Source organism: Condylura cristata, unplaced genomic scaffold (assembly GCF_000260355.1).
Source record: "Condylura cristata isolate star-nosed mole 26May11 unplaced genomic scaffold, ConCri1.0 scaffold00005, whole genome shotgun sequence".
NCBI lineage: Eukaryota > Metazoa > Chordata > Mammalia > Eulipotyphla > Talpidae > Condylura > Condylura cristata.
This window is the reverse complement of record NW_004567106.1, coordinates 66,978,016-66,998,242: the sequence shown is the minus strand read 5'-3', so window position 1 is coordinate 66,998,242 and position 20,227 is coordinate 66,978,016. Positions and strand designations below refer to the sequence as shown.

The window sequence follows — 20,227 nt, the reverse complement described above, 5'->3', positions numbered from 1 at the left end:
CTCTCTCTCTCTCTCTCTCTCTCTCTCTCTCTCTCTCTCACATACACACACACTTTTCTGACAATCACTGTCTATTCTCTGTATCTATAAGCTTGGCTTTTGTTTTGAAGCGAAATCATACTATATTTGTCTTTCTCTATCTGACTTACTTTCTTAGCATAAAATCCCCAGGGTCCATTTCACAAATGACAAGTTTCATTCCTTTTTTTTTGTCCCGTGTGAATGTGCTCTGCATGTACAGTGTGTATGTTGTGAATGTGTGCCGGGGTTTGTGTACAAGCACGAGCCTCTCCTCCCCCTTTTTCTTTAGTCAGGAGTGAAAAACACTTAGGCTGTTTCCAGGTCTTGGCTGTTATAAATAATACTGCTGTGAACATGTGGTGGGGGAGCAGCTATCTTCTTGAATTAATGTTTTTGTTTTCTTCAGATATAAACCTAGAGTGGAATTGCTGGATTGTATGGTAGTTCTGTTTTTCTTTTTTTTTGAGGAACCTCCTTTCTGTTTTCCATAGCGACTGTACCAGTTTGTGTTCTCACCAAGAGAACACGAGGGCTCCCTTTTCTCCACCTCCTCACCAACACTTGTTATGTCTTACCTTTTTGATAATAGTTATTCTGTAATAGTTACAGATAATAACAGATGTAAGGTGGAATCTCATCATTTTGATTTGCATTTTCCTAATGCTTGTCGGTGATGAGCTTCTTTTCATGTGCCTGCCATCATCTTGTGTGTCTTCTTTAGAAAAATGACTACTTTGATTATTTGTTAAACCACTTTTTTTTTTTTTTTTTTTTGCTACTGAGCTATGTGGATTCTTTATTTCAGATGTTAACTCTTTACCAGATAGATGATTTGCATGCATTTGCTCCCACTCAGTAAGCTGACTTTCCTCCTGTGGATAGCTTCTTTGCTGTGCAGAAGCCTTTTCCTTAGTAGTTCCACTTGTTTATTTTTGTTAGGGTGCGTTTTGTTCCTTTGAGTGCATCTGTTGATTCTTTAGCCTTCAACCTTATTTTGCTCTCATTTTTTCAATTCTTTTTTTTATGTATTCTTTACTCATCCTTCCTTCTTAACATATATGTTCTTAGTCAGCCGTTGGAGGTAAGAACAGTATCTACTTTTATTATGAACCAAAGGCATTTGGTTCAGAGTACCCACCCACTCCATTCAAACTCTTGTTAAATATGGTTAGACATGTTGCATGCCCATACGTAATTTTAATGTGCCAAAAATAAATCTTCAATCCAGTTGAAATATGCCTTACTCAACTTATAAGGAAAAGTATTTACTTTTATAAAAAGCTTTATGTGTCAGTAAGAAAATAACAGAGCTGGGTTTTTTCTGAACTGTAGATTTAATCATAAATTACCTTTCTAGCTTTCCTATAAAACATTTCATAAGTAGAAATCCTAAATCTGGCCCTCCCTGGTGGTGCAACGTATTAAAGCACAGCACTAAGAATCTAAAGCCACTTCGATCCCCGCCTGCCCGGGAGGTCACCACATGGCGCGGCAGACCTCTCCTGACCCGCCTGCTGCTCCCCTCAGCAGTGTACTTCGTCGACCTGCTGTTCTGCTCCCCACTCTGTCTCTGGTGAAGCCTCTCACCACCTCTGGCTTGTATCCCAGGTCTGTGTGAATAAATAAATACATCTTAAAAAAAAAAAGAAAGAAATCCTAAATCTTTACTTAAGCTCACACCTGACATCCGTGTTCCCAGGCAGAGGCCCATCGGGACCCCAGTGTCCCCGTAACAGCGTCAATCTGTTAGACCAGTGCTGCTCCGTGGAATGTTTTTGGATCAGCAGAAGTAGTCGTCTATGGATTCTAGGCATTTTATGCATACTAACTTAATATTCTTCATAACCCTTAGAGGGAGATCTTGTTCAAGGTGGGGTCTTTATAGATGTGGCAAAATACAGGCAATAGTAGTTCTCAAAGTCACACAGGTACTGAGTTGAGTGGCCAGGATTCAGACTGGTGTAGACTGGGCAAAGCGAATGAAACCATTAAAAGTTAGTTAGAAATTGAAAATAAGTTCAGTCCTTCTCTTAATGGCCGTTGGGGTATCTAGTGTGTGCTCTGGAGAGACACGCTAATTGAAGAAAAATGCACCCTGCTCATAAAGCCACATTTTGTTCTTTGGCTCAAACCTCACGAATGACATGCCCAGAGCTGTGTGGTCCAGGCGGCGCTTCACAGAAACACAGCAGTAATACGAGCGGCTACTGTTAGTACTTACTGTGGCAGCTCATGACCCTCATGAGGGTTGCACTATCCTCACGACCCGGCAGCCTGTATGCTTCACGTGGTTATCTACATTACCCTGTTTCGTCCCAGGGAATCCCTCCTCTTAGAGATGAGAACTCGTGGTGCAATTCACCGACAATTGCTAGCATCAAGCCAAGCCTTTCCAGTGCCACGGAACTCTGTGAATCCAGTTACTGCTTACTGCGTGTCTATGTACCACTAGCTAGGCTGGGTTGGCCTGACCCTGCATATGGCTGTCTGCCTAACTGACCCCAGAGTTGGGTTCTGAAAGAAAATACAAGGAGCGCATGATGTCCTGTGCTCGGAATTGATGGTTAATTCACCTCAAACATCACTTGTACCCCCTTTGCTGATGTTAATATAGGATGTGGGGGTTACATCATGACTCAGTCCTCTGATTATGAAGAAATTAAGTAGTTCAGTACTTTGGGCGGGAAGGTGAACTTTTGATACACAAGGCAAAAACTTGTGCTGGAGCCAAATGAAAAATGAATTTCATTACTGCTGACTTTGCTACCTAAGGAAAGGAGAAAAGCTGTATTTTGAAAGATCTTTTCTTTTTGCCAACTGTTACCTTTAATTCCTATATGAAATTCCTTAAAAATTAAGCTGAGCAGGTATTTTGAGAGTTCCTTGTAACCTGGCTACAACGTAATGGTTTTCAAGTAAGTGTTCAGCACAGTTAATAATCAACAGAAATGGACCATGTTTAAGAGGTGCTGTACTTTGTACTGTGAGAAATCTTGATCTCAGCTCAGGAAACAGGAGATAGAAAATAGCTCAGGATTAGACATAAGTATATTAATAGAATATTGAAGGACTGTCTGTAGGGTGATCCAGTGAGATTCTACTACAGAGGAGGAACTTTAGTTGGATTTTGAAGGCTAGGTAATACAAGATTGCTTGGTGAAGAAGGGGGAGAGCATTTAAAGTGAGATGAATATCTAATGACGTCCACTGACAGTACCATTTTTAAGGAATTTGGCCACCCACTCTTCCAGCAGCCAGAGTAGAGAATATAAATGGGAGCATTATCCTAGAGGAAAAAGGAAGACTTTTGGCAGATCTTAGAGAATTCTGGTTAATCATTAATTCAATTCTGTCCTTGTCAAGTCCCCCCCCCCCAAAAAAAAAGCCAACTAAGCAACAATTTCAGATTAAGACAATAGAAAATGCTAAAATTGTCACTGTCACACTCACCAAATGGCAATCAAGCAGTCTTCTATAGATGGAAGCTATTTAGCAAAGGTCAGATGGTCACCCCTACAGGGATACACCCCTGACACTTGCACACAGTGGTCTAATAAACATTGAACATTTTGCTTTTTTAGAAAGTAGGGCGATTTGTATGTCAAGGAAAGATATGTGAGAAAAATAGAAGAGTAAAGAGGGACTGAACACGATTCTCCACTAATTTTGCTTTCGGAATTCTGCCTGCTGAGTGTCCTGCTGTGTTAGTTGTTAACATATCTTAAAGCTATTGTGAGTCTGGAATTCTTTTAATGGGGAAGGAAAGGAGCTCGAAGTTATCCTTCCCTCTGAGAAACTGAAATGTAGTCCTTTTTAGTGCCCTCAAAGATCTGAAAGACCCCCCACCTCACCCTGTCTGGGCTCTTTTAAGGCTGGGAGGATGAACAGATTAACACCAGACAGATTAGTAGGAGAACAGGCCAAAATTTAATGGCAGCCGTATGGAGAAGTTACGTGGCCATAGGCTCTGAGAGCAGTGGAGTGGACTGGGGTAAACTTGACTTTGTGTTTAGGAATCTAGGTCTGTGGGGGGACTGGGGTGATGGAGTCGGAACCTCACAGGACAGACCAAAAAGGAGGTACCCGTACCTCTTTCTGAGAGCAAAGATGAGATTCTCAAGTAGAGATGACTTGTTATGAGCCCCTCAAACTACATTCTCCTAGGTCACAAAAGGGGGAACAATGATTGATTCTCCATTTAAGAAAAAGTGAAAGCTGAGGGAGTGCCAGTCTCCTCTTTAGGAGGGATCAGGGGAGGACTCTGCAAGGAGAACGCTGCTTCTCCGCATCCCTGTCCCTTGCTGCTCTCAGCTGAGAAGAAGCTGCGGTTTTGAAGGAACCGCCCAGCTCTGGGGCCTCAGTGGACACTGGCTCCCGTGTCAAGCTGGTGCTTACTGAAGAGGCTACTCTGGGCACAGCGAGAAAGCCTGCTCTACACTGGGCTAGGGACCTCTGACTTCTGTGTATAATTTGACTTTTTTTAAAATTTGACTTTTAAAATAATATTTTATCAGGTTGAGGGATTGTTTTTCAGATTTACTAATTTTTACCATTTTTTACCAAGGTCTGAGATTTAAAAATAAATGTAGCAATCCGTGTTTTGCCAGTTGATTGGAAATGGCCCAAACCTGAGGCTGTAAGAGTGTATGGGTGAGGGTAAAGAACAGAGGCTGGAGAGAGGAACTGTCAATTTTTATTCACTTGTAGGTTTATTTTTTCTTCACTAAGGTAACATTAACTTACAGTACTGTATATGATTTAGGAGAATAGGTTCATGCCTTGTCACAGGTGGGAACCATAGATCTTTGAGGATTATTTAGTTTACTCAAATGTCCTCAATTATTTGGAATGACCCTATCTTCTCTTTTTGCCCATAGCTGTGTAGAAGTCACCTTTATTTGTGTATTTTATTTTTAAAAAGATTTATTTATGCATAGAATATCTGGGTGTAACATGGCCAGAGGTACAGGGGTAGGGCTGTGGAAGGGAGGATGAGACTATTCAGCAGAGACAGAGTGGGGAGCAGAACAGGAGATTTTACTGAAATCCACTGAGGGGAGCAGTGGGGAGACAGGAGAGGTCTGCTGTGCCGTGTGGGTCACTCCCTGGCCGGGGATAGAACTGGTGCCAGAGTGGCTGTGGACTGCTTCATAGTGCTGAAATTCAGCCCCCTGTGCCACCAGGGATGCTCTGCAATGGATAGTTTTTCCGGTTAAATAGAAGCCTTCAAGCAATCAGTATATTCTCCTTTTGCTTTCTGTGGAAAGAAATTAAATAAATCTAAATTGGACAAATAAAACTAAGTACATTTCAGTTCCACTCAAAGTATCAAAGTAAATTGCAGTTACTCAATTCAATTACATGAATTGAATTTTGAATGGTAATGTTATTTTTGACAACTTTTTTGGATTTTTTTTTTTTGCCTTAATTACAGGGAGTGCTACACAGACTCTCCAAGCCCTTATGGTAACTCATGCTCAGGGTTCTCAGATGAGAACAGGCTCATTTGGGGGTGTCCACAGATCTTTCAAGATCTTTTTGATACTTTTATTGTTTTTTGACTAATACAAGTTAGGGCTTTTGTTAGCTTAATTTTTTTCACATAATTGTAGATAGAATTCTATCCCTGTGTTTCAGTTGTAAAATAACACAAAAAAGTATCTGAAACATCATCAGTTTAATGATTAAGTATAAAACACACACTTTTATAATCCCTCAGGATCCAGGTCAGCCACACCTCCCCATTTTTTCCAGACCACAGTTCCTTAGAGGTAACCTTTATCTGTTGTGATCCATTTCATCCTTGCTTTTCTTTATAGTCTAATCCCTAAATACTGTGCTTCAGCTTTGTCTGGCCTAGTCTTTATACATAAATGGAATATATTGCATATGTTATACTCTGTTAAACACTACACTGACACAGAATTCATTTGTTTAGCGCATGGGACCATAGTTCTATCATTTTTATTGTTGTATATAGAATTCCATTGTGAGAATATACTGTGATTTACTTATCTTACTGTTACAAATAATGATTCTGTAGCCATTCTTGTGTAGGTATTTGGGGCACATGAATTTCTGTAAAAAGAGAAATTGCTTGATCATAGATACAAGGTGAGTTTTGTTGCACAGATACTTTTAAGAGTATTTGTTGCAAAATTGTTTCCCAAAATGACTACCAGATTTACTCTAGGCAGCTTCCCCTTTCACATCATCATCAACATTTGGTAGCCTCAGACTTTTTAGTATTAACCAATCTATTATGGCATTTTATCACTAATATTTTCCTTAGATTCTAATGAGAGTGCACGCATTTTCCTGTGTTTAGCAGCCTCTTGGATTTCCTTTAGTGATGAGTCTGTCAAATCTCTGTCCACTTTTCTCTAGGGTTCTTTTGATGGTTATTTGTTTCCCACTCAGAATTCCTTATAGCTGAATGAACAGCAGTAGTTTTAGGATAATTGAAGTTATCAGTCCTGTTCAAAACCACGCCCCCCCCCCCAACCCCCCCCCCCCAAACAGCTCTGGGGCACTTTATGTTTTGATAGAGATCACCTTCTCTACCAGACAGTCATGAAGATATTTTTATATTATACAACCTTTGTTGTTTACCTTTCATCTGTGTAATCTACTTTTGGATTAGCTTTTTATGTTATGAGGTAGGTGTTTGATTTCACATTTTTCCCCTTCCATACAGAGAGGTACAATGCATCTCAGAACCTTTTATTGAGGTCTGCCCATGAGCTGTGTGCTCTACAGCGCCCCCTGTCACACAGAAGCACCCAAACGTGTGCGCATCTATCTGGAGCCCTGTCCTGTTGTACTGGCCTTGATTCCTGTAACTTAATGCCAGTCTTGACACCTAGTAGAGTGTCCCCTCTCACCCCAAGAATGCCTTGCATATCCTTAGCCATTTGTATTTCCACATCAATTTTAGAATCAGTTTGCCAAGTTACAGATTGGACTTTTTTTGATGGGAATTAAATCTATAAATCTCTTTGAGGAGGATTAATATTATTGAAAGTCATATCCATGACCATTCTGTATATCCCCATTCATTTAGGTGTTCTCTAAATTCTCTATATGATGTTGTACGGTTTTCTTGAAAGAGGTCTTGCATAGTTTTTATTAAATGCCCACATGCTTGACAGTCTTTATGCAGTTGTATGTAGTGTTTAATTTCACTTTTTAGTTCTGTATTGTTGGTATATAGAAATACATGTGCTTTTTTAAATGCATTGATGTTATTTCCAGCAACTGTTGCTTTTATTGATTCTTACTGTTTTCCTAGTTTCCTTTGTATTTTGTGGGAATGGAACCATAGCATTTGCAAATGCCAGCTTTGTATTTTTCTTTCTAATTCGTTGTAGTTTTAATTCTTTTTCTTACTGTGCTGCCCCAGCTAGGCCCTCCAGCATAATGTCTTACTGTGATGTGGCTAGATGTAGATTTCTTACTATTTTTTCCTACTTGGGATTTGTTTGGTTTCTTGAGTCAGAACTGGTATCTTTTATTGTTTTGGAATTTCTTAGCTATTGTTTTCATCACCTCTGTTCGCACTTCACCTTCTATGGCTCTGATTAAAGCTTTGTTATACTTCTCACTTTATCCTTTATGGTTCTTACCATCTTACTTGTGTTTGCCATCTTATTTCTCTCTGCTACATACTAAGTAATGTGCCCATCACCCAGTTCCTATATTTTATCTGTTAAGTGACTCCTTATAATCTACTCCCCTCCACCCCTCCCAATTCTATTAGTCCTGCCTTTGTTCTTTTTCAAGTACAAGTTTTGTGTTTTTGTTTAACTTATAAAACTTTGCCTTAATAGGTTATGAGAGATAGTAAAGCTGCTGTGACTGTTCGACAAATCTGTATTTTCAGATGTCACTAGTGAGTTTTTCAGTCTCTAGTTCGTTCTCTTAAATTTTATTTAAGTGCCACAGCTACACACTCCATGGTGTGTACACACATGGCATGGTGAAGCACTAGAAAGTGCCTCGAGCTAACTTGCTACCTCCTTGCTGTGTACTCCTGGGATCTGTCCTAGATGCTGCTTATGAGGAAACTATCCTGTCTGGTCAGTAGGATTATGTCCTATGACCTCACCTAGCCATCATTACTTCCTTAGGAGCTCTTTCTCCAAACAGAACCGTACCAGGGGTTACAGTTTCAGTATGTGAATTTGGACAAGGGTTGGGGGTGGAGGACAGATCTCTAGTCATGTACATAAGGGCTAAGGGTCTTCGGGTTTACAGTTGCATTACTGCTGATGGCTCTGCTGTTGTTAATTGTTAACCACTGCTCATATATTTGGTCTATGCTCCCCCACAATTATTTAGCAAGTGCGTTGGGAAGAAAACAAAATTTATCTTTGTATATGATTCTGAGTACAGAATATGAATATGAGATGGTGGTATGTTTTTCAGCTAAATTCCAACCGGTCTGTTGGAATTAAAAGCTTCAGTTTATTGATTCAAAAAGACACCTACACCCCCATGTTTATTGCTACTTTATTTACAATAGGAAAGACATGGAAACAACCCAATGCCCAAAAGTAGATGACTGGATTAAAAAGATGTGGTACATATACACAATGGAATATTACTCAGTAATCAAAGAAGATAAACTCATGCCTTTTGCAGCAACATGGACGGAGCTGGAAGGGATCATGCTTAGTGAAATAAGCCAGAAATAAAAGGGAAGAAAGTACCGGATGGTTTCACTCATAGCAGGAGTATAAAGGACTAGGGGAGAAAATAATAATAATAATGAACAACTATATACCAGGGACATTTTACAGGGTGGAGTGGGGAATGGGATCAGAAATGGGGTGGGGGGAGTGCAGTGTACTATAGTGATGGCACCTGGGTGATTTGGTGATGGGAAGCCCACGAAGATTACAACTCAGGTGGAAAAGGGCACAAAATGATGTAAAAATAAATTATTATATTATTTAAATTTTTTCAGATTATTTACATAGTGACTTTTCTTTGTCTTAGCTGTGTTGGAGTAGAAGAACATCATGCTGTTGACATTGACCTGTACCACTGTCCCAACTGTGCAGTTCTCCATGGTTCCTCCTTGAGTGAGTATTAAGTTCAGAACTTAACACGTACGTGATAATACTTGAGTGGTACTCTGCCTAGTTTAATGGTATTCTAACAGGCTATTTCCACCAAAGATTACAGGAATGATTTTTCAGAAGATAACTGAGAATACAACTTTTGCCTGAATTGTTAAATAACTTACAAAGTCAAAAGGTTAAAGGTTTATCATTGTTCTTAATTGCCAATGCAAAGCCCTCAAACTCAAGTACATATTTTAAGGCTTTCAATTTGAGAAATGTGATAAAGTAAATTTTCTGATTCTGGGAATTTATTTTACCTGTTTTTATCTCTTTCTAAATAACTTGAAGATAGCTATCAGTAATATTTTTAGACAGTCAGAGTAAGACTTCAATACATACACAATGCATTATATTTTTAGGAGAAAATTAGGGCACTGATAGATTAAAATGTTAATTCTGCTTTCTGAATTTGGTTATCATATTGCATATAAGTGGGCCCAGCCATCCCCTCTGATCAAACCTCTCCCCCTTGACCTCTGTTCCGAGAAAGACAAAGACCAGAACAAGTTTTGTTCACATTCTTCTTCCTGAGGCGCAAAGACAAGAGTCCGCAATGCTCACTTGTCCTCTGGAATGTATCAGTATCACATATAAAATCATGTACATTGTTAGCCATTTACAAATACTTCAGAAGAATAGGTTGGAATACGAAATGTCATTGTACAAACGTAATGTAAAGATCTAAAGATGCTGGGCTATGCTGCAACTCTTTCTCTTCTCCAGAAATGTAGCCTGCACATTAGTGTTTTTGTGTTCATAGAAACTGAAGGGAAAAACTGTGGACTTAAGCATCTTAGGGTTTACCTGTGAACATACTCTGAACATGCCTCAATACGCACTTATTTTGTGTAGCCTGGAAGTTTATAATAAACAACTTTCAAGTTACGTAATTCTTGGAGGCAGTTAGTGATACACTGGTCTGTTATTTTCAAAAGGGAACTAGAACTAAAATTTATAGCAGTTTTAGTTTAGGATTTAAATATATGATCCCCAAATGAAGTAATAATGCTTTGCAATATTAAGTGGTTACTATGAGGCAGAATAATGTACTGATTAAAATACTTCTCCATATACGCTGTCTTTTCTGTTTTTCCTATATGACTTAATTTTTCAAAAAGCTTGTTGTGCTCACTAAATTGATTTCACAATCCATAATGGATCACGACCTGCACTTTGAATAATGCTACTTCAGAGAGAAGCTTTGACTGTTTCCCGACTTTGTAGCTTATTCTTGAGCAACTTAAGATCAGGCATTGGTGATCTTCTGGGCACATGTCCAGCTCTCAGTACCCTGGGCTAATACTCAAGATGCACTAACCTCTTTTATCTTGATTTAAGGTTTTCCTTCCCCACCCTCACCATTGACCCCCAATTTGGATAATTCCTTTTGGTCTCTTTCCCTCTTGCTGTTTAGCCTTTCTTGCATGTTCCCCAGGGCTTTCTCTTCCTTTCAGAAGTCCCCAGTACTCTTATCAGAGCTATTACTTGAACAGTGATTAAGAACTCTATTTGAGAGGATGTATTGAAAAACAGGCCAATACGTAAACACATAGTCTCAGTGATCCTCAAACACATACCATCCACACTCAGAATTGCCTCCTTTCTCTTTAATACTAAAATGTTCCTTCATTGGGCTCCTTCTTAAGAGGTTCAGTCAGCTCTACAGTAGCTGATTGGATATGTTACCTGTGCTGCCCAGCAGGTCAGATCAAATGTGTTACCTGTGTTTTCAGCACCTTTAGAAAGAAAGGGTAGTGATTGACAGCTTACTGGGTAGCAGCAGGCACTAGGCTAACAAGAAGTTCTTCTCCTTACATTATCTTCTTTGATATAAATATATAGGGCCTTGATGTAAAATAAGTTACCTAATTGGGTTTTTCATAGCTATTTAGCAGAACTGGAGTTTGAACCTATAATTGTCCAACCCCCAGTATGCTTTGATTCTAATCTTTTCTGACAAAAATGATAATTTAAGCATTGTAGTATCATAGTTTGCTTACCAAATGGACAGCTCTTCTTTCTTTTTTTTTTTTTTCAAGTGATATTGTTCACTGTTGACCCAAAGTTTAGAAATAGGCAGCTTATATAGACAGGTAGGGATGTGAGTTGCCCAACACTTTCCTGGAGGCAGTTTTGTAATGCTTAGCAAGTATCTGAAAAATATTGAGTTTTCCAGTGTTTCTGGTTATTTATCCTGAAAAACTAATGCAGGAAATGATTTGTGTATGTGAATGTTGATCTCAGTTTTGTTTGATGAAAGATTTCAGAATGAATTAAGTACTTAAGAATCAAAAAATTATAATATGATGCATCTACATCTTAAAAATCTAGGTTGCCTTTAAATTGCTTTTGAATATTTAATAAGGAGAAAGGGCTCATGATATAATAAGGTAAGCAAGATAAACATTCCCTCATTGAAAATAAAATGGGTTAGATGTATGTATATGTATGTGGGTGTATTAAAAAAAAACAAAGCCTGGAATGAAATACCCTTGAATTTTAGAAGTGATTTTAAATGTGAAAAAATAACACACAAAGGATGCCTTAATGTTATTTTCCAGAAAGAGGAAGTTTGCTTTATGATTCTTCATTTTTCTCATGAGATTTTTAAAAAATGGGACATGCTCTTCCATAGTGAGGGTGTGCAGACTTAGGCAGGAGCCTCGTGTGGATACTCAGATGTTGACTAGGCCTGATTTCCACCCTTACTGTTCATATGACCTCTTGGTACATGGATTCAGGATGACTGTGGTAGTCTTACTGTATGCTGTGAAATGACGGTCTAAAGTAACTTAGACTCATAGAATCGCTACCCTAACCCCAAGTGTTTTTTATGAGAACATACAGAAAAAGTTGAAGGAACTTTACATCAGGTGCCTTTTACCCACCATCAGCATTCACTATTTACATTTTATATTACTTGCTTCACCACGTTTGTGTAACTTTCCTCCTAACTATCCATGTATATAGCCATGTTATTTGTTTGGTGGATTCTAGATTAACAATTTCAGCACACTTCCCAGAAGTATGGAGGTTTTGGGCTTAAAAGTGATTTTCAGACATAAAAAAGAAATGTCAAACTGAAATCTTATCTTGATGCTACATCCAAAGATTTGTAACTGGCTCTAGCTTGGCAGAAAAGGGAATGCAGCCCCACATCCCTCCATCGGGTTCTTTTCTGTTTTCCATCTAGCATAGGGGATTCTTCCACAGTTTGAAAACCACTCATCCTCTCCATTTCCATATGGGAGAACTGGACCCCAGTGTGTTCAGTGACCTGCCCAAGGTTGCAGAGTTGCTACGGCCAAACTGGGAGTCAAATCCAAGTCTCCTAGCACTGTATGCCTGTCACCTCCCAGGTCTGTAGAGTCAGGAATCCTTTTGTTAGAACTGCCCATAGTTACTTAATCAGCCCACTTGTCTTATTTTACTTTTGACGTACTTGCTGACTCTCGTTTAATAACCATGTTTATTTTGCAAATTACTCTTGACATAAAGAGAAAGGGAACCATGCTGTAAGAGAGATGTCTAATGTGGGATGAAAAGCCCCATCCTGAGAGAATGACTTGGATGATCCATAAAGATCATATTACCTCTGGCCTATATTTGAGTGAGCATCATGATAGTAAATAATTATGAGATTTTATAGTATATCTAATATATATAGCACAATATCCACAACTGCTAGTTTGAATTTCCTTGATTTAATTTTTAGGTTATTTTGATCAAGAACAAGAGTGGATTTTTTTCAATAATCACCTATGTAGGTTTCCCCTGCTATTCAAAAATAGAACATTCCAATTTGGTAGGTTACTTTTTGGCTCTGGGACTTAATTCTCTTGCTTTTAATTTAGAGGGGAAAGCTTTTGGACCCTTGCTAGACCCAAAAAATAACCTATTAAATCATACCAAATAGGAATGTTTTAATTTTGAATAGTGGGGTAAACCTGTAATTGCGACATTACATAAAGTGTAATCTACTCTTCTGGCCTGGAAGTGCCTTAAAAATGTGGGTGTTTTTGTTGCTGTTGTTATTTCTGAACATGGATGATACTAATTAGATAGCACATAGTAACCTCAATTACCAAAAATGTTTTTTTCTTAATCTTTTAAAAATCCAGTGAAAAAGAGGAGGAACTGGCACAGACATGACTACACAGAGACCGACGACGGGTCCAAGCCGGTGCAGGCCGGGACTAGAGCCTTCGTTAGGGAACTGCGGTCCCGGGTCTTCCCCAGGTATGTGAACTCGTGGCCAAGAAAATGTTAAGACTGTTACCTGGCAAGGTGCTATGATCTGAAGCAGTGTTCTCACACTTCAGTGTGCATTCTGTTGTTCTCTGTCAGCCTCTTAGTTTGTTTGTTTTGAATGAAGTAGAATAGAAAATTTCCTTCTTGCAAATGATAGAAGTACCTAAGAGTAGCTTCATGGAACTTGTGTGTGTGTGCAGGGTGCACTAATTACTATGTAAGAACTTGTTTCTTGACTGTGAGTCTCAGGCCTAAAGCCTGAAGTACATGATCTCAGCCGCGGTCCCCAGGACTTTGTTCCTGATGTTTCGCAGCTGCTGCCTCCCTTTCTCTTTATGCTTCTGTTTTCAAGCTGCTTTTGTCTTGTGTTGTTTTCACATCTCTCTCCGTCAGTCAGTCAGGAGTCTACCCTAACCGTTCAGCCTCTGGGGCCCCATGACCGCACTTTTTTTTGTTTGTTTTTTAAAGATAATGGAAAGTATTTGAGTTATCTGTGGCTCAAAAGAGAGTCAAAAGCATTATGTGGCATTTAATCATGCTCATTTAGATCACTTCCTTCTCACTGCCTGACATCTATTTAAAGTGATAATGCTTAATAGGCTTTTATACAAGGCCATATCCAGGCTTGTTAAAGAGGGGAAGTACAATTCAAATTTAAATCACAATATCACATGCTGCCTATTATGGAATTATTTTAGATCCTGCAATCATAAAACCCCCTGCTATTTCTTCATAATCTTAGGATTGCTGTCTGACCCCTCCCTTTCAACTTTAAACAGAAACGTGTAAATGATAAACATTTATTGCTTATCAACATTGAGCTACTAGCAGAAAGAACACACATGTGAAACTGGTTTGCATATCATTTTGTGATGTTAAAGGCCCTGTTCTCAAATAGTCTCCTTTATCACTTTCAGGGCCTTTAGAGAAGTGTTTGTTTTCCTTTATTGGTTTGGCACTTACAGTCAGAGTTTTCAGCCTGAGTCTGAGCTGATGTCAGAGAAGCTCCCTTAAGTGTATATAAACATACTAGTGTCAGTGTGTGAGTGTGCATTTTTCATGGGGAGGAACATTCATTTTTTTCAAGTGGGTTTGTGACCCAAAAGAGTAGTGTTGCACGCCCTGACTAATGCCTGCGGCTCTCTGCCAAAGTGAGCGCATGTGAGAGCAGCCACAGGGCTCTCACAGAGGCCTGCACTGTGCTCACCGCTGATGAGAGGCCCTTGGCTTTATGTTGTTCAGCTTCATAGACCTTCACACCACTTCATACAGTAGAAGAGTAACAGTAATGAGTAAATGACTCATACTTGATGTCATTATATATACACAAAGGTATATAAAATAAAGTGGAATGGGTTTCTTACCCTTCACCTATTTTTAAGACCTAATTTAAGTCTTTTGTACATAAGTAAATATTAAATAAATATTTAAAATATGTCTGTATATAGATGTATGAATATCTAATATTTACAAACTGTTTTATATGTGTATATAATTTTTATACATGTACTATTTTTTGTACTATACATGCCATACACACACACACACACACACACACACAATTTAAAAACAAACTTTGGGTGATGTCATGTAAGTGTCATGACATCCCGTTATATTTCATAGGTCCATGCATGTGCACACACACGTAGGTGTTCCCCCAGACTGACTTCCCCATTCCGCTGTGCATCTAGTATGTTCCCATTTTTCTTCTCTTACAAGTAATAATATGTTTTTAATCACTGGTATCTATAGGTCTTTGACCAACAAGGAAAGCTAAGTGCCATGTTTAAGGAATTCAAGTGTTTCAGAATCTTCCTAGGGAATGAGGGGCAATCATGCAGGCTTATGGGGAAACTTAGACCAACAAAGATAACATTTTGCCTTATTCTTTCCTCAGTGCTGATGAGGTCATCGTGAAGACGCACGGCAGCCAGCTGACGCAGAGGTACCTGGAGAAGCATGGATTTGAAGTCCCTATTATGGTCGCCAAGCTAGATGACCTAGGACTCAGGCTCCCTCCACCCACTTTTTCTGTTATGGACGTGGAACGTTATGTAGGTGCGGACCTGATTCCTTTAAGTACTTGGAAAAACATGGTGCAAGTCACTGGTACTATCCTGATAACTTTAAAGAAAGAGATGTTGACTTAGTTCAGTTTCTTGAGTCAGGAAACTGAAATTCACTACCATCTATGTTGACAACAATTTTTTCTCAGTTGGCCTAAATTACCAGAAAACATGCTTCATCTGCCTTGTTGTTGTTATTAAATTTTCCGGTACTTGTTTAGAAAAAGTTGTTCCTGATGGGTAGCTGAAGTACTGAGGAAGCACGAATCGGGAAATGGATTGGGTTTAGGCCTCTGTGGCACTTAGGCTCCAGATCCTGACCCGGCACATCAGCTGCATCGTTTGCCCTCTGGAGCTCCTGTAGTGAGTGACCTCTTGCTGCTTGGAGAAAGGCTGTCAAAAGACTTCTTAAACATTTTTTTTTATATTAGTGACTTGGTGGACATTGATGCTGTGTGGACTTCTTGTGATTTGGAGGCCCAGAAAAGAATAGGAAACTCCAGGAAAGCCCTTCACCTGTGGCAGCATCATTGACCTTTTTAGTCATGTCCTACATTCTTATGTTGGTACTCACGGATACATTCTGACTGTGCACAGTAACGGACGTGACTGTGAGGAGCTCTCCAGTCTGCCGCTCCAGCCCCAAATCCTGTGTGCACTGCAGTATGCTGTCCCCACAGTGTGCAGAGTCTGAGGACTTGTTCCCTCAGTGAGCCATCAGTTAGCAGTTCTGACTGAACAGTTGAACAGTTGATAGATTAAAGGATGAAGCTTGACCGGTTCGCTAGGCAACACTGTCCGAAAACACTGCCGTCATGTAAGTGTTGGGGCAAGGTTCAGACTGCTTGGGAACTAACCTTTTTAATACTGAAGCATTTGGCTGATAAAAGTCATCTTGCCGGCCTTCCCTGGTGGCGCAGCGGGTTAAAGCACAGCACTGAGAATCTAAAGCCGCTTCCCTATGAGTTCGATTCCCGCCTGCCCGGGAGGTGACCACATGGCGCGGCAGACCTCTCCTGACCCACCCGCTGCTCCCCTCAGCAGTGTACTTCGTCGATCTGCCTGTTCTGTTCCCCACTCTGTCTCTGGTGAAGCCTCTCACCGCCCCTGAGCCTCTGGCCTGTACCCCAGTTCTATATGCACAAATAAATAAATCTTTAAAAAAAAAAAAAGTCATCTTGCCTCCTAAAGATAATGTCTACAAGGCAGTACTAGCTTAATCATACCAAGTTACATTAAAGTCAGAAATGGCATTTGCTTGTCTCCTATTTCAGATTGATGAAAATTGTCAGGGTTTGGGTGCCACCTTCCCTCCAGAGCCTTGGGAAACTGACTGAGCCATCTGGCTGGCCATGCAGGTTGTACAGGCCACACCTGCCGCTTTCCCAGAAAAATTGTGCATTGACCCCAATTCGGAACTCGATTCAGACGTGAATATGGCCTGTGTTTTCTTCCTAACCAATACTCTTGTCTTGAAGCAGAGTATTAGAAGAGAAGACCTGCCAGGCAGCAGAAATTGTTAACCCTGTTTAACTTGACCACAGATCCCCTGCCAGCTGCTTGGTTTCTCAGAGTAGTAGACTTAGAGTCTTTGGTGTGATAAGAATGAAGGGAAAAGTTGGTATCCTCAGGGTTTTCATGAGGAAACCACCCCAGAAGCATGTGGCATTGTTCCCGTACACCTTTGGGATGCATTTTGTCATGAGCTGCCCATGAGAAATCACGGGGCTAGAAAAAGCTTTGTCAGCGATGTAAGTGGTTGTGGTCAGTATTACTTATGTGGCGCTATCTTGATTGCTTTGCTCTTTCCTTCAGAAATCATCCTTTTCCTCAAAAGTTCCAGTTGGACTTAAAAATTAAGGATATTGGAAGACCTTTCTCTAGGCTATGTAGCTTTATATAGTTGGCTTAATATCATGTCAAGAATTTATGGTCTTTAAAATATTTTTGTTTAGGACATCTGTGGTGTAGCCCGTAAGCCCAATAATGAGACTATAATTTTTCTCTGCAGGTGGTGACAAAGTGATAGATGTCATTGATGTGGCAAGGCAGGCAGACAGCAAAATGACACTTCACAATTATGTTAAATACTTCATGAATCCTAACAGACCAAAAGTGTTAAATGTGATCAGCCTTGAATTTTCAGATACAAAGTGAGTAGCTCTGGACATTTTGGGTTAGCCTTCTGAGTGTTAGCTGAATGTAGTTTAATGGTAAATCTATTTTAGTAAGAAACATAATTGTGACTTCTAAAGTGGTCCATTGGTAGCAATGTTTTAAATTTTGCCTTTGCACGCTTAGAGAGTATATAGAAATATGATGGGTCTTAAGTTTTATTGTTTACCTTGAGTTCCAGCTAATTTCTTGGTTTGGGTTGAGGTGGGAAATGCAATTTTAAGAAACTTTAATTTGTGGGTATGTGTGTATATGTGTATTTGCTTTTTTAAAGGATGTCTGAATTGGTGGAGGTCCCTGATATAGCCAGAAAACTTTCTTGGGTGGAAAATTACTGGCCAGATGACTCAGTCTTTCCTAAGCCATTTGTTCAGAAGTACTGTTTGATGGGAGTTCAAGACAGCTACACAGATTTCCACATCGACTTTGGTGGGACTTCAGTGTGGTACCATGTCCTCTGGGTAAGGCTGGCTTTTTTTTTTTTTTGATGTTTTCTTACTGATAAAGACATACAGTCATGTTTCTCCAGGAGTATGTTCATTTGCTGTGCAGAGGAAAAATTTTGTGCTCTCTAGCTAGTATCTATCATTTAAATATTATATTTAGATTCCTTATTTGGCCTCTTCTCATAAGTTGTTTTCTTTTGACCTTCTATCTTCTCTATGTTTCCTCTTGGCCCTAATCAGTTATCAGTTAATCCCTAAATCCAATAACTAAGGAGCAAAATTACAGTAATAATTGCTTCTGATCTTATGGCCCAGCTAGTACAGCCAGTTGGCTGAGTCCAAAAAATAGCTAATTCTTAGTAGCGCGTATTCACCTTGCTTTCTCTAGCACTGCATTGCTCAATACAGTATCCACTAGACACAGAGGGCTAAATTTAAATAATTAAAATGAAATATCATGGGCATTTCAGCTCCTCATTTGCACTAACCACATTTCAAGTGCTTAATAGCCAACCACCTGTGGCTTATGGCTACTGTGTCAGATGATATAAATATTAAACATTACCATCATCACAGAGAGTTTCATTGCACAGAGCTGGTCTACAACCAAAGCTTCGTCTATATATCAAATATCTGTGCAGTGCTCTGTTTGATACTGTGTCCTTGAGCTCCTGTTCCATTTCTCCTGTTCTAGTTCAGGAGAGAGTGAAGGGCTTCTTCATTAAAGGAAGTTTACTTATAGGTCTTTAAAAACAATGTTTATATCACAACTTGTGGGAGAAAGGGCAGTGTTTGCAGCTTACTTTCTGTAACCTGGTTATTACTAGTATATATTATTTTTGTACTTTAAAAATGAGATCAGGGCCTCACTGGTGGCCTGGGAGTAAAGTCTCAACTCTGTCACCCCTACAGCCTGAGTTTGATCCCAACCAGGGAATTAATCCACACATGGCACAGCTTATATGTCTCCTGTCTCGCCCACTGCTCCCCTGAGCAGTGTATTTCAGTAGATCCATCTGTTGTGCCTCCCACTCTCTCTGCTCCCTATCTGCTCACTCCCCTGTACCTCTGGCCTACTCCCCAGTTCTTCTGTGCAAAAATAAATAAAATCTTTTTTAAAAAAGGGGCCCTCCCTGGTGGCTCAGCAGGTTAAAGTGCAGCACTGCAAAGCTATTGGCAGCTTCAGTGTTGAGTTTGATCCCCTTCCCGGAGGTGACCCACATGGCGCAGCAGACCTCTCCTGGCCCGCCCGCTGCTCCCCTCAGCAGTGTGCTTCGTCCATCTGCCTGTTCTGCTCCCTACTCTGTCTCTGGTGAAGCCTCTCACCGCCCCTGCAGCTCTGGCCTGTACCCCAGTTCTTATGCATAAATAAATAAATCTTCAAAAAAAAAAAAAGTGAGATCAGATTGTGGTCCTTTACCTTCCTTTCTTATAATTTCCTTAATACTGCTTTTTATATTGGGAAGGGGATCTTTAGCTCTTGTTTATTAAGGGCAATAGTTACTAACCAGGTATATGAAATAGGTCCTTTTGAGACTAAAAAAGCTTGATGGTTATCTAACTTATTGCATTGGGAAATTGTATCAATATAGGATAGCCTAAGAATGGCTTTTCCTTTTTCAAAAAAGTGCTATTGCTTTCTCTAGGGTGAGAAGATTTTTTATTTGATAAAGCCAACAGATGGAAATTTGGCCCTCTATGAATCTTGGAGTTCATCTGTGACCCAGAGTGAAGTGTTCTTTGGAGATAAGGTGGATAAATGCTACAAATGTGTGGTAAAGCAAGGACATACCTTATTTGTTCCTACAGGTGAGTGAGGTTTAATCCTGTCCCTGGTCCCCACAGTTGACACAGTTACATGAAGTTCTGCTTTTCATTTGAAGGTTTGGCATTAATACATTTGGAAATAGCTTTGCAAGGCTAAGAAAAAGTTCTGTTCTTGAACTTTTACTTCTTTGCCCTTTGAAATAGTCTCTTGTAGACTTGTCTTGGCATCATGGCTTATGTCATTTGCCTTTATTTTTCTTTTTATTTAGATAAAATTCACATGCCATAATATTCACCTGTAACATAAATAGTTCAGTGGATCTTCATAAATTAGCTGTTGTACAACCCTACCACTAATTCTAGAACATCTGAT

At 39.7% G+C, this 20,227-nt stretch overlaps 1 protein-coding gene across 1 annotated transcript in view; it reads left to right on the top strand.

The window, feature by feature from the left end:
* Positions 1 to 2,925: 2,925 nt before the first annotated feature.
* KDM7A (lysine (K)-specific demethylase 7A) overlaps positions 2,926 to 20,227 on the top strand; it is a 40,150-nt gene continuing 22,848 nt past the window's right edge. Inside the window, exons 1-7 of the mRNA XM_004677085.2 lie at positions 2,926 to 2,936; positions 9,022 to 9,107; positions 13,271 to 13,388; positions 15,298 to 15,458; positions 17,478 to 17,619; positions 17,916 to 18,102; positions 19,734 to 19,896. Of these exons, the coding sequence (XP_004677142.2) occupies positions 2,926 to 2,936; positions 9,022 to 9,107; positions 13,271 to 13,388; positions 15,298 to 15,458; positions 17,478 to 17,619; positions 17,916 to 18,102; positions 19,734 to 19,896 (868 nt within the window). The remainder of the gene's footprint in view (positions 2,937 to 9,021; positions 9,108 to 13,270; positions 13,389 to 15,297; positions 15,459 to 17,477; positions 17,620 to 17,915; positions 18,103 to 19,733; positions 19,897 to 20,227) is intronic.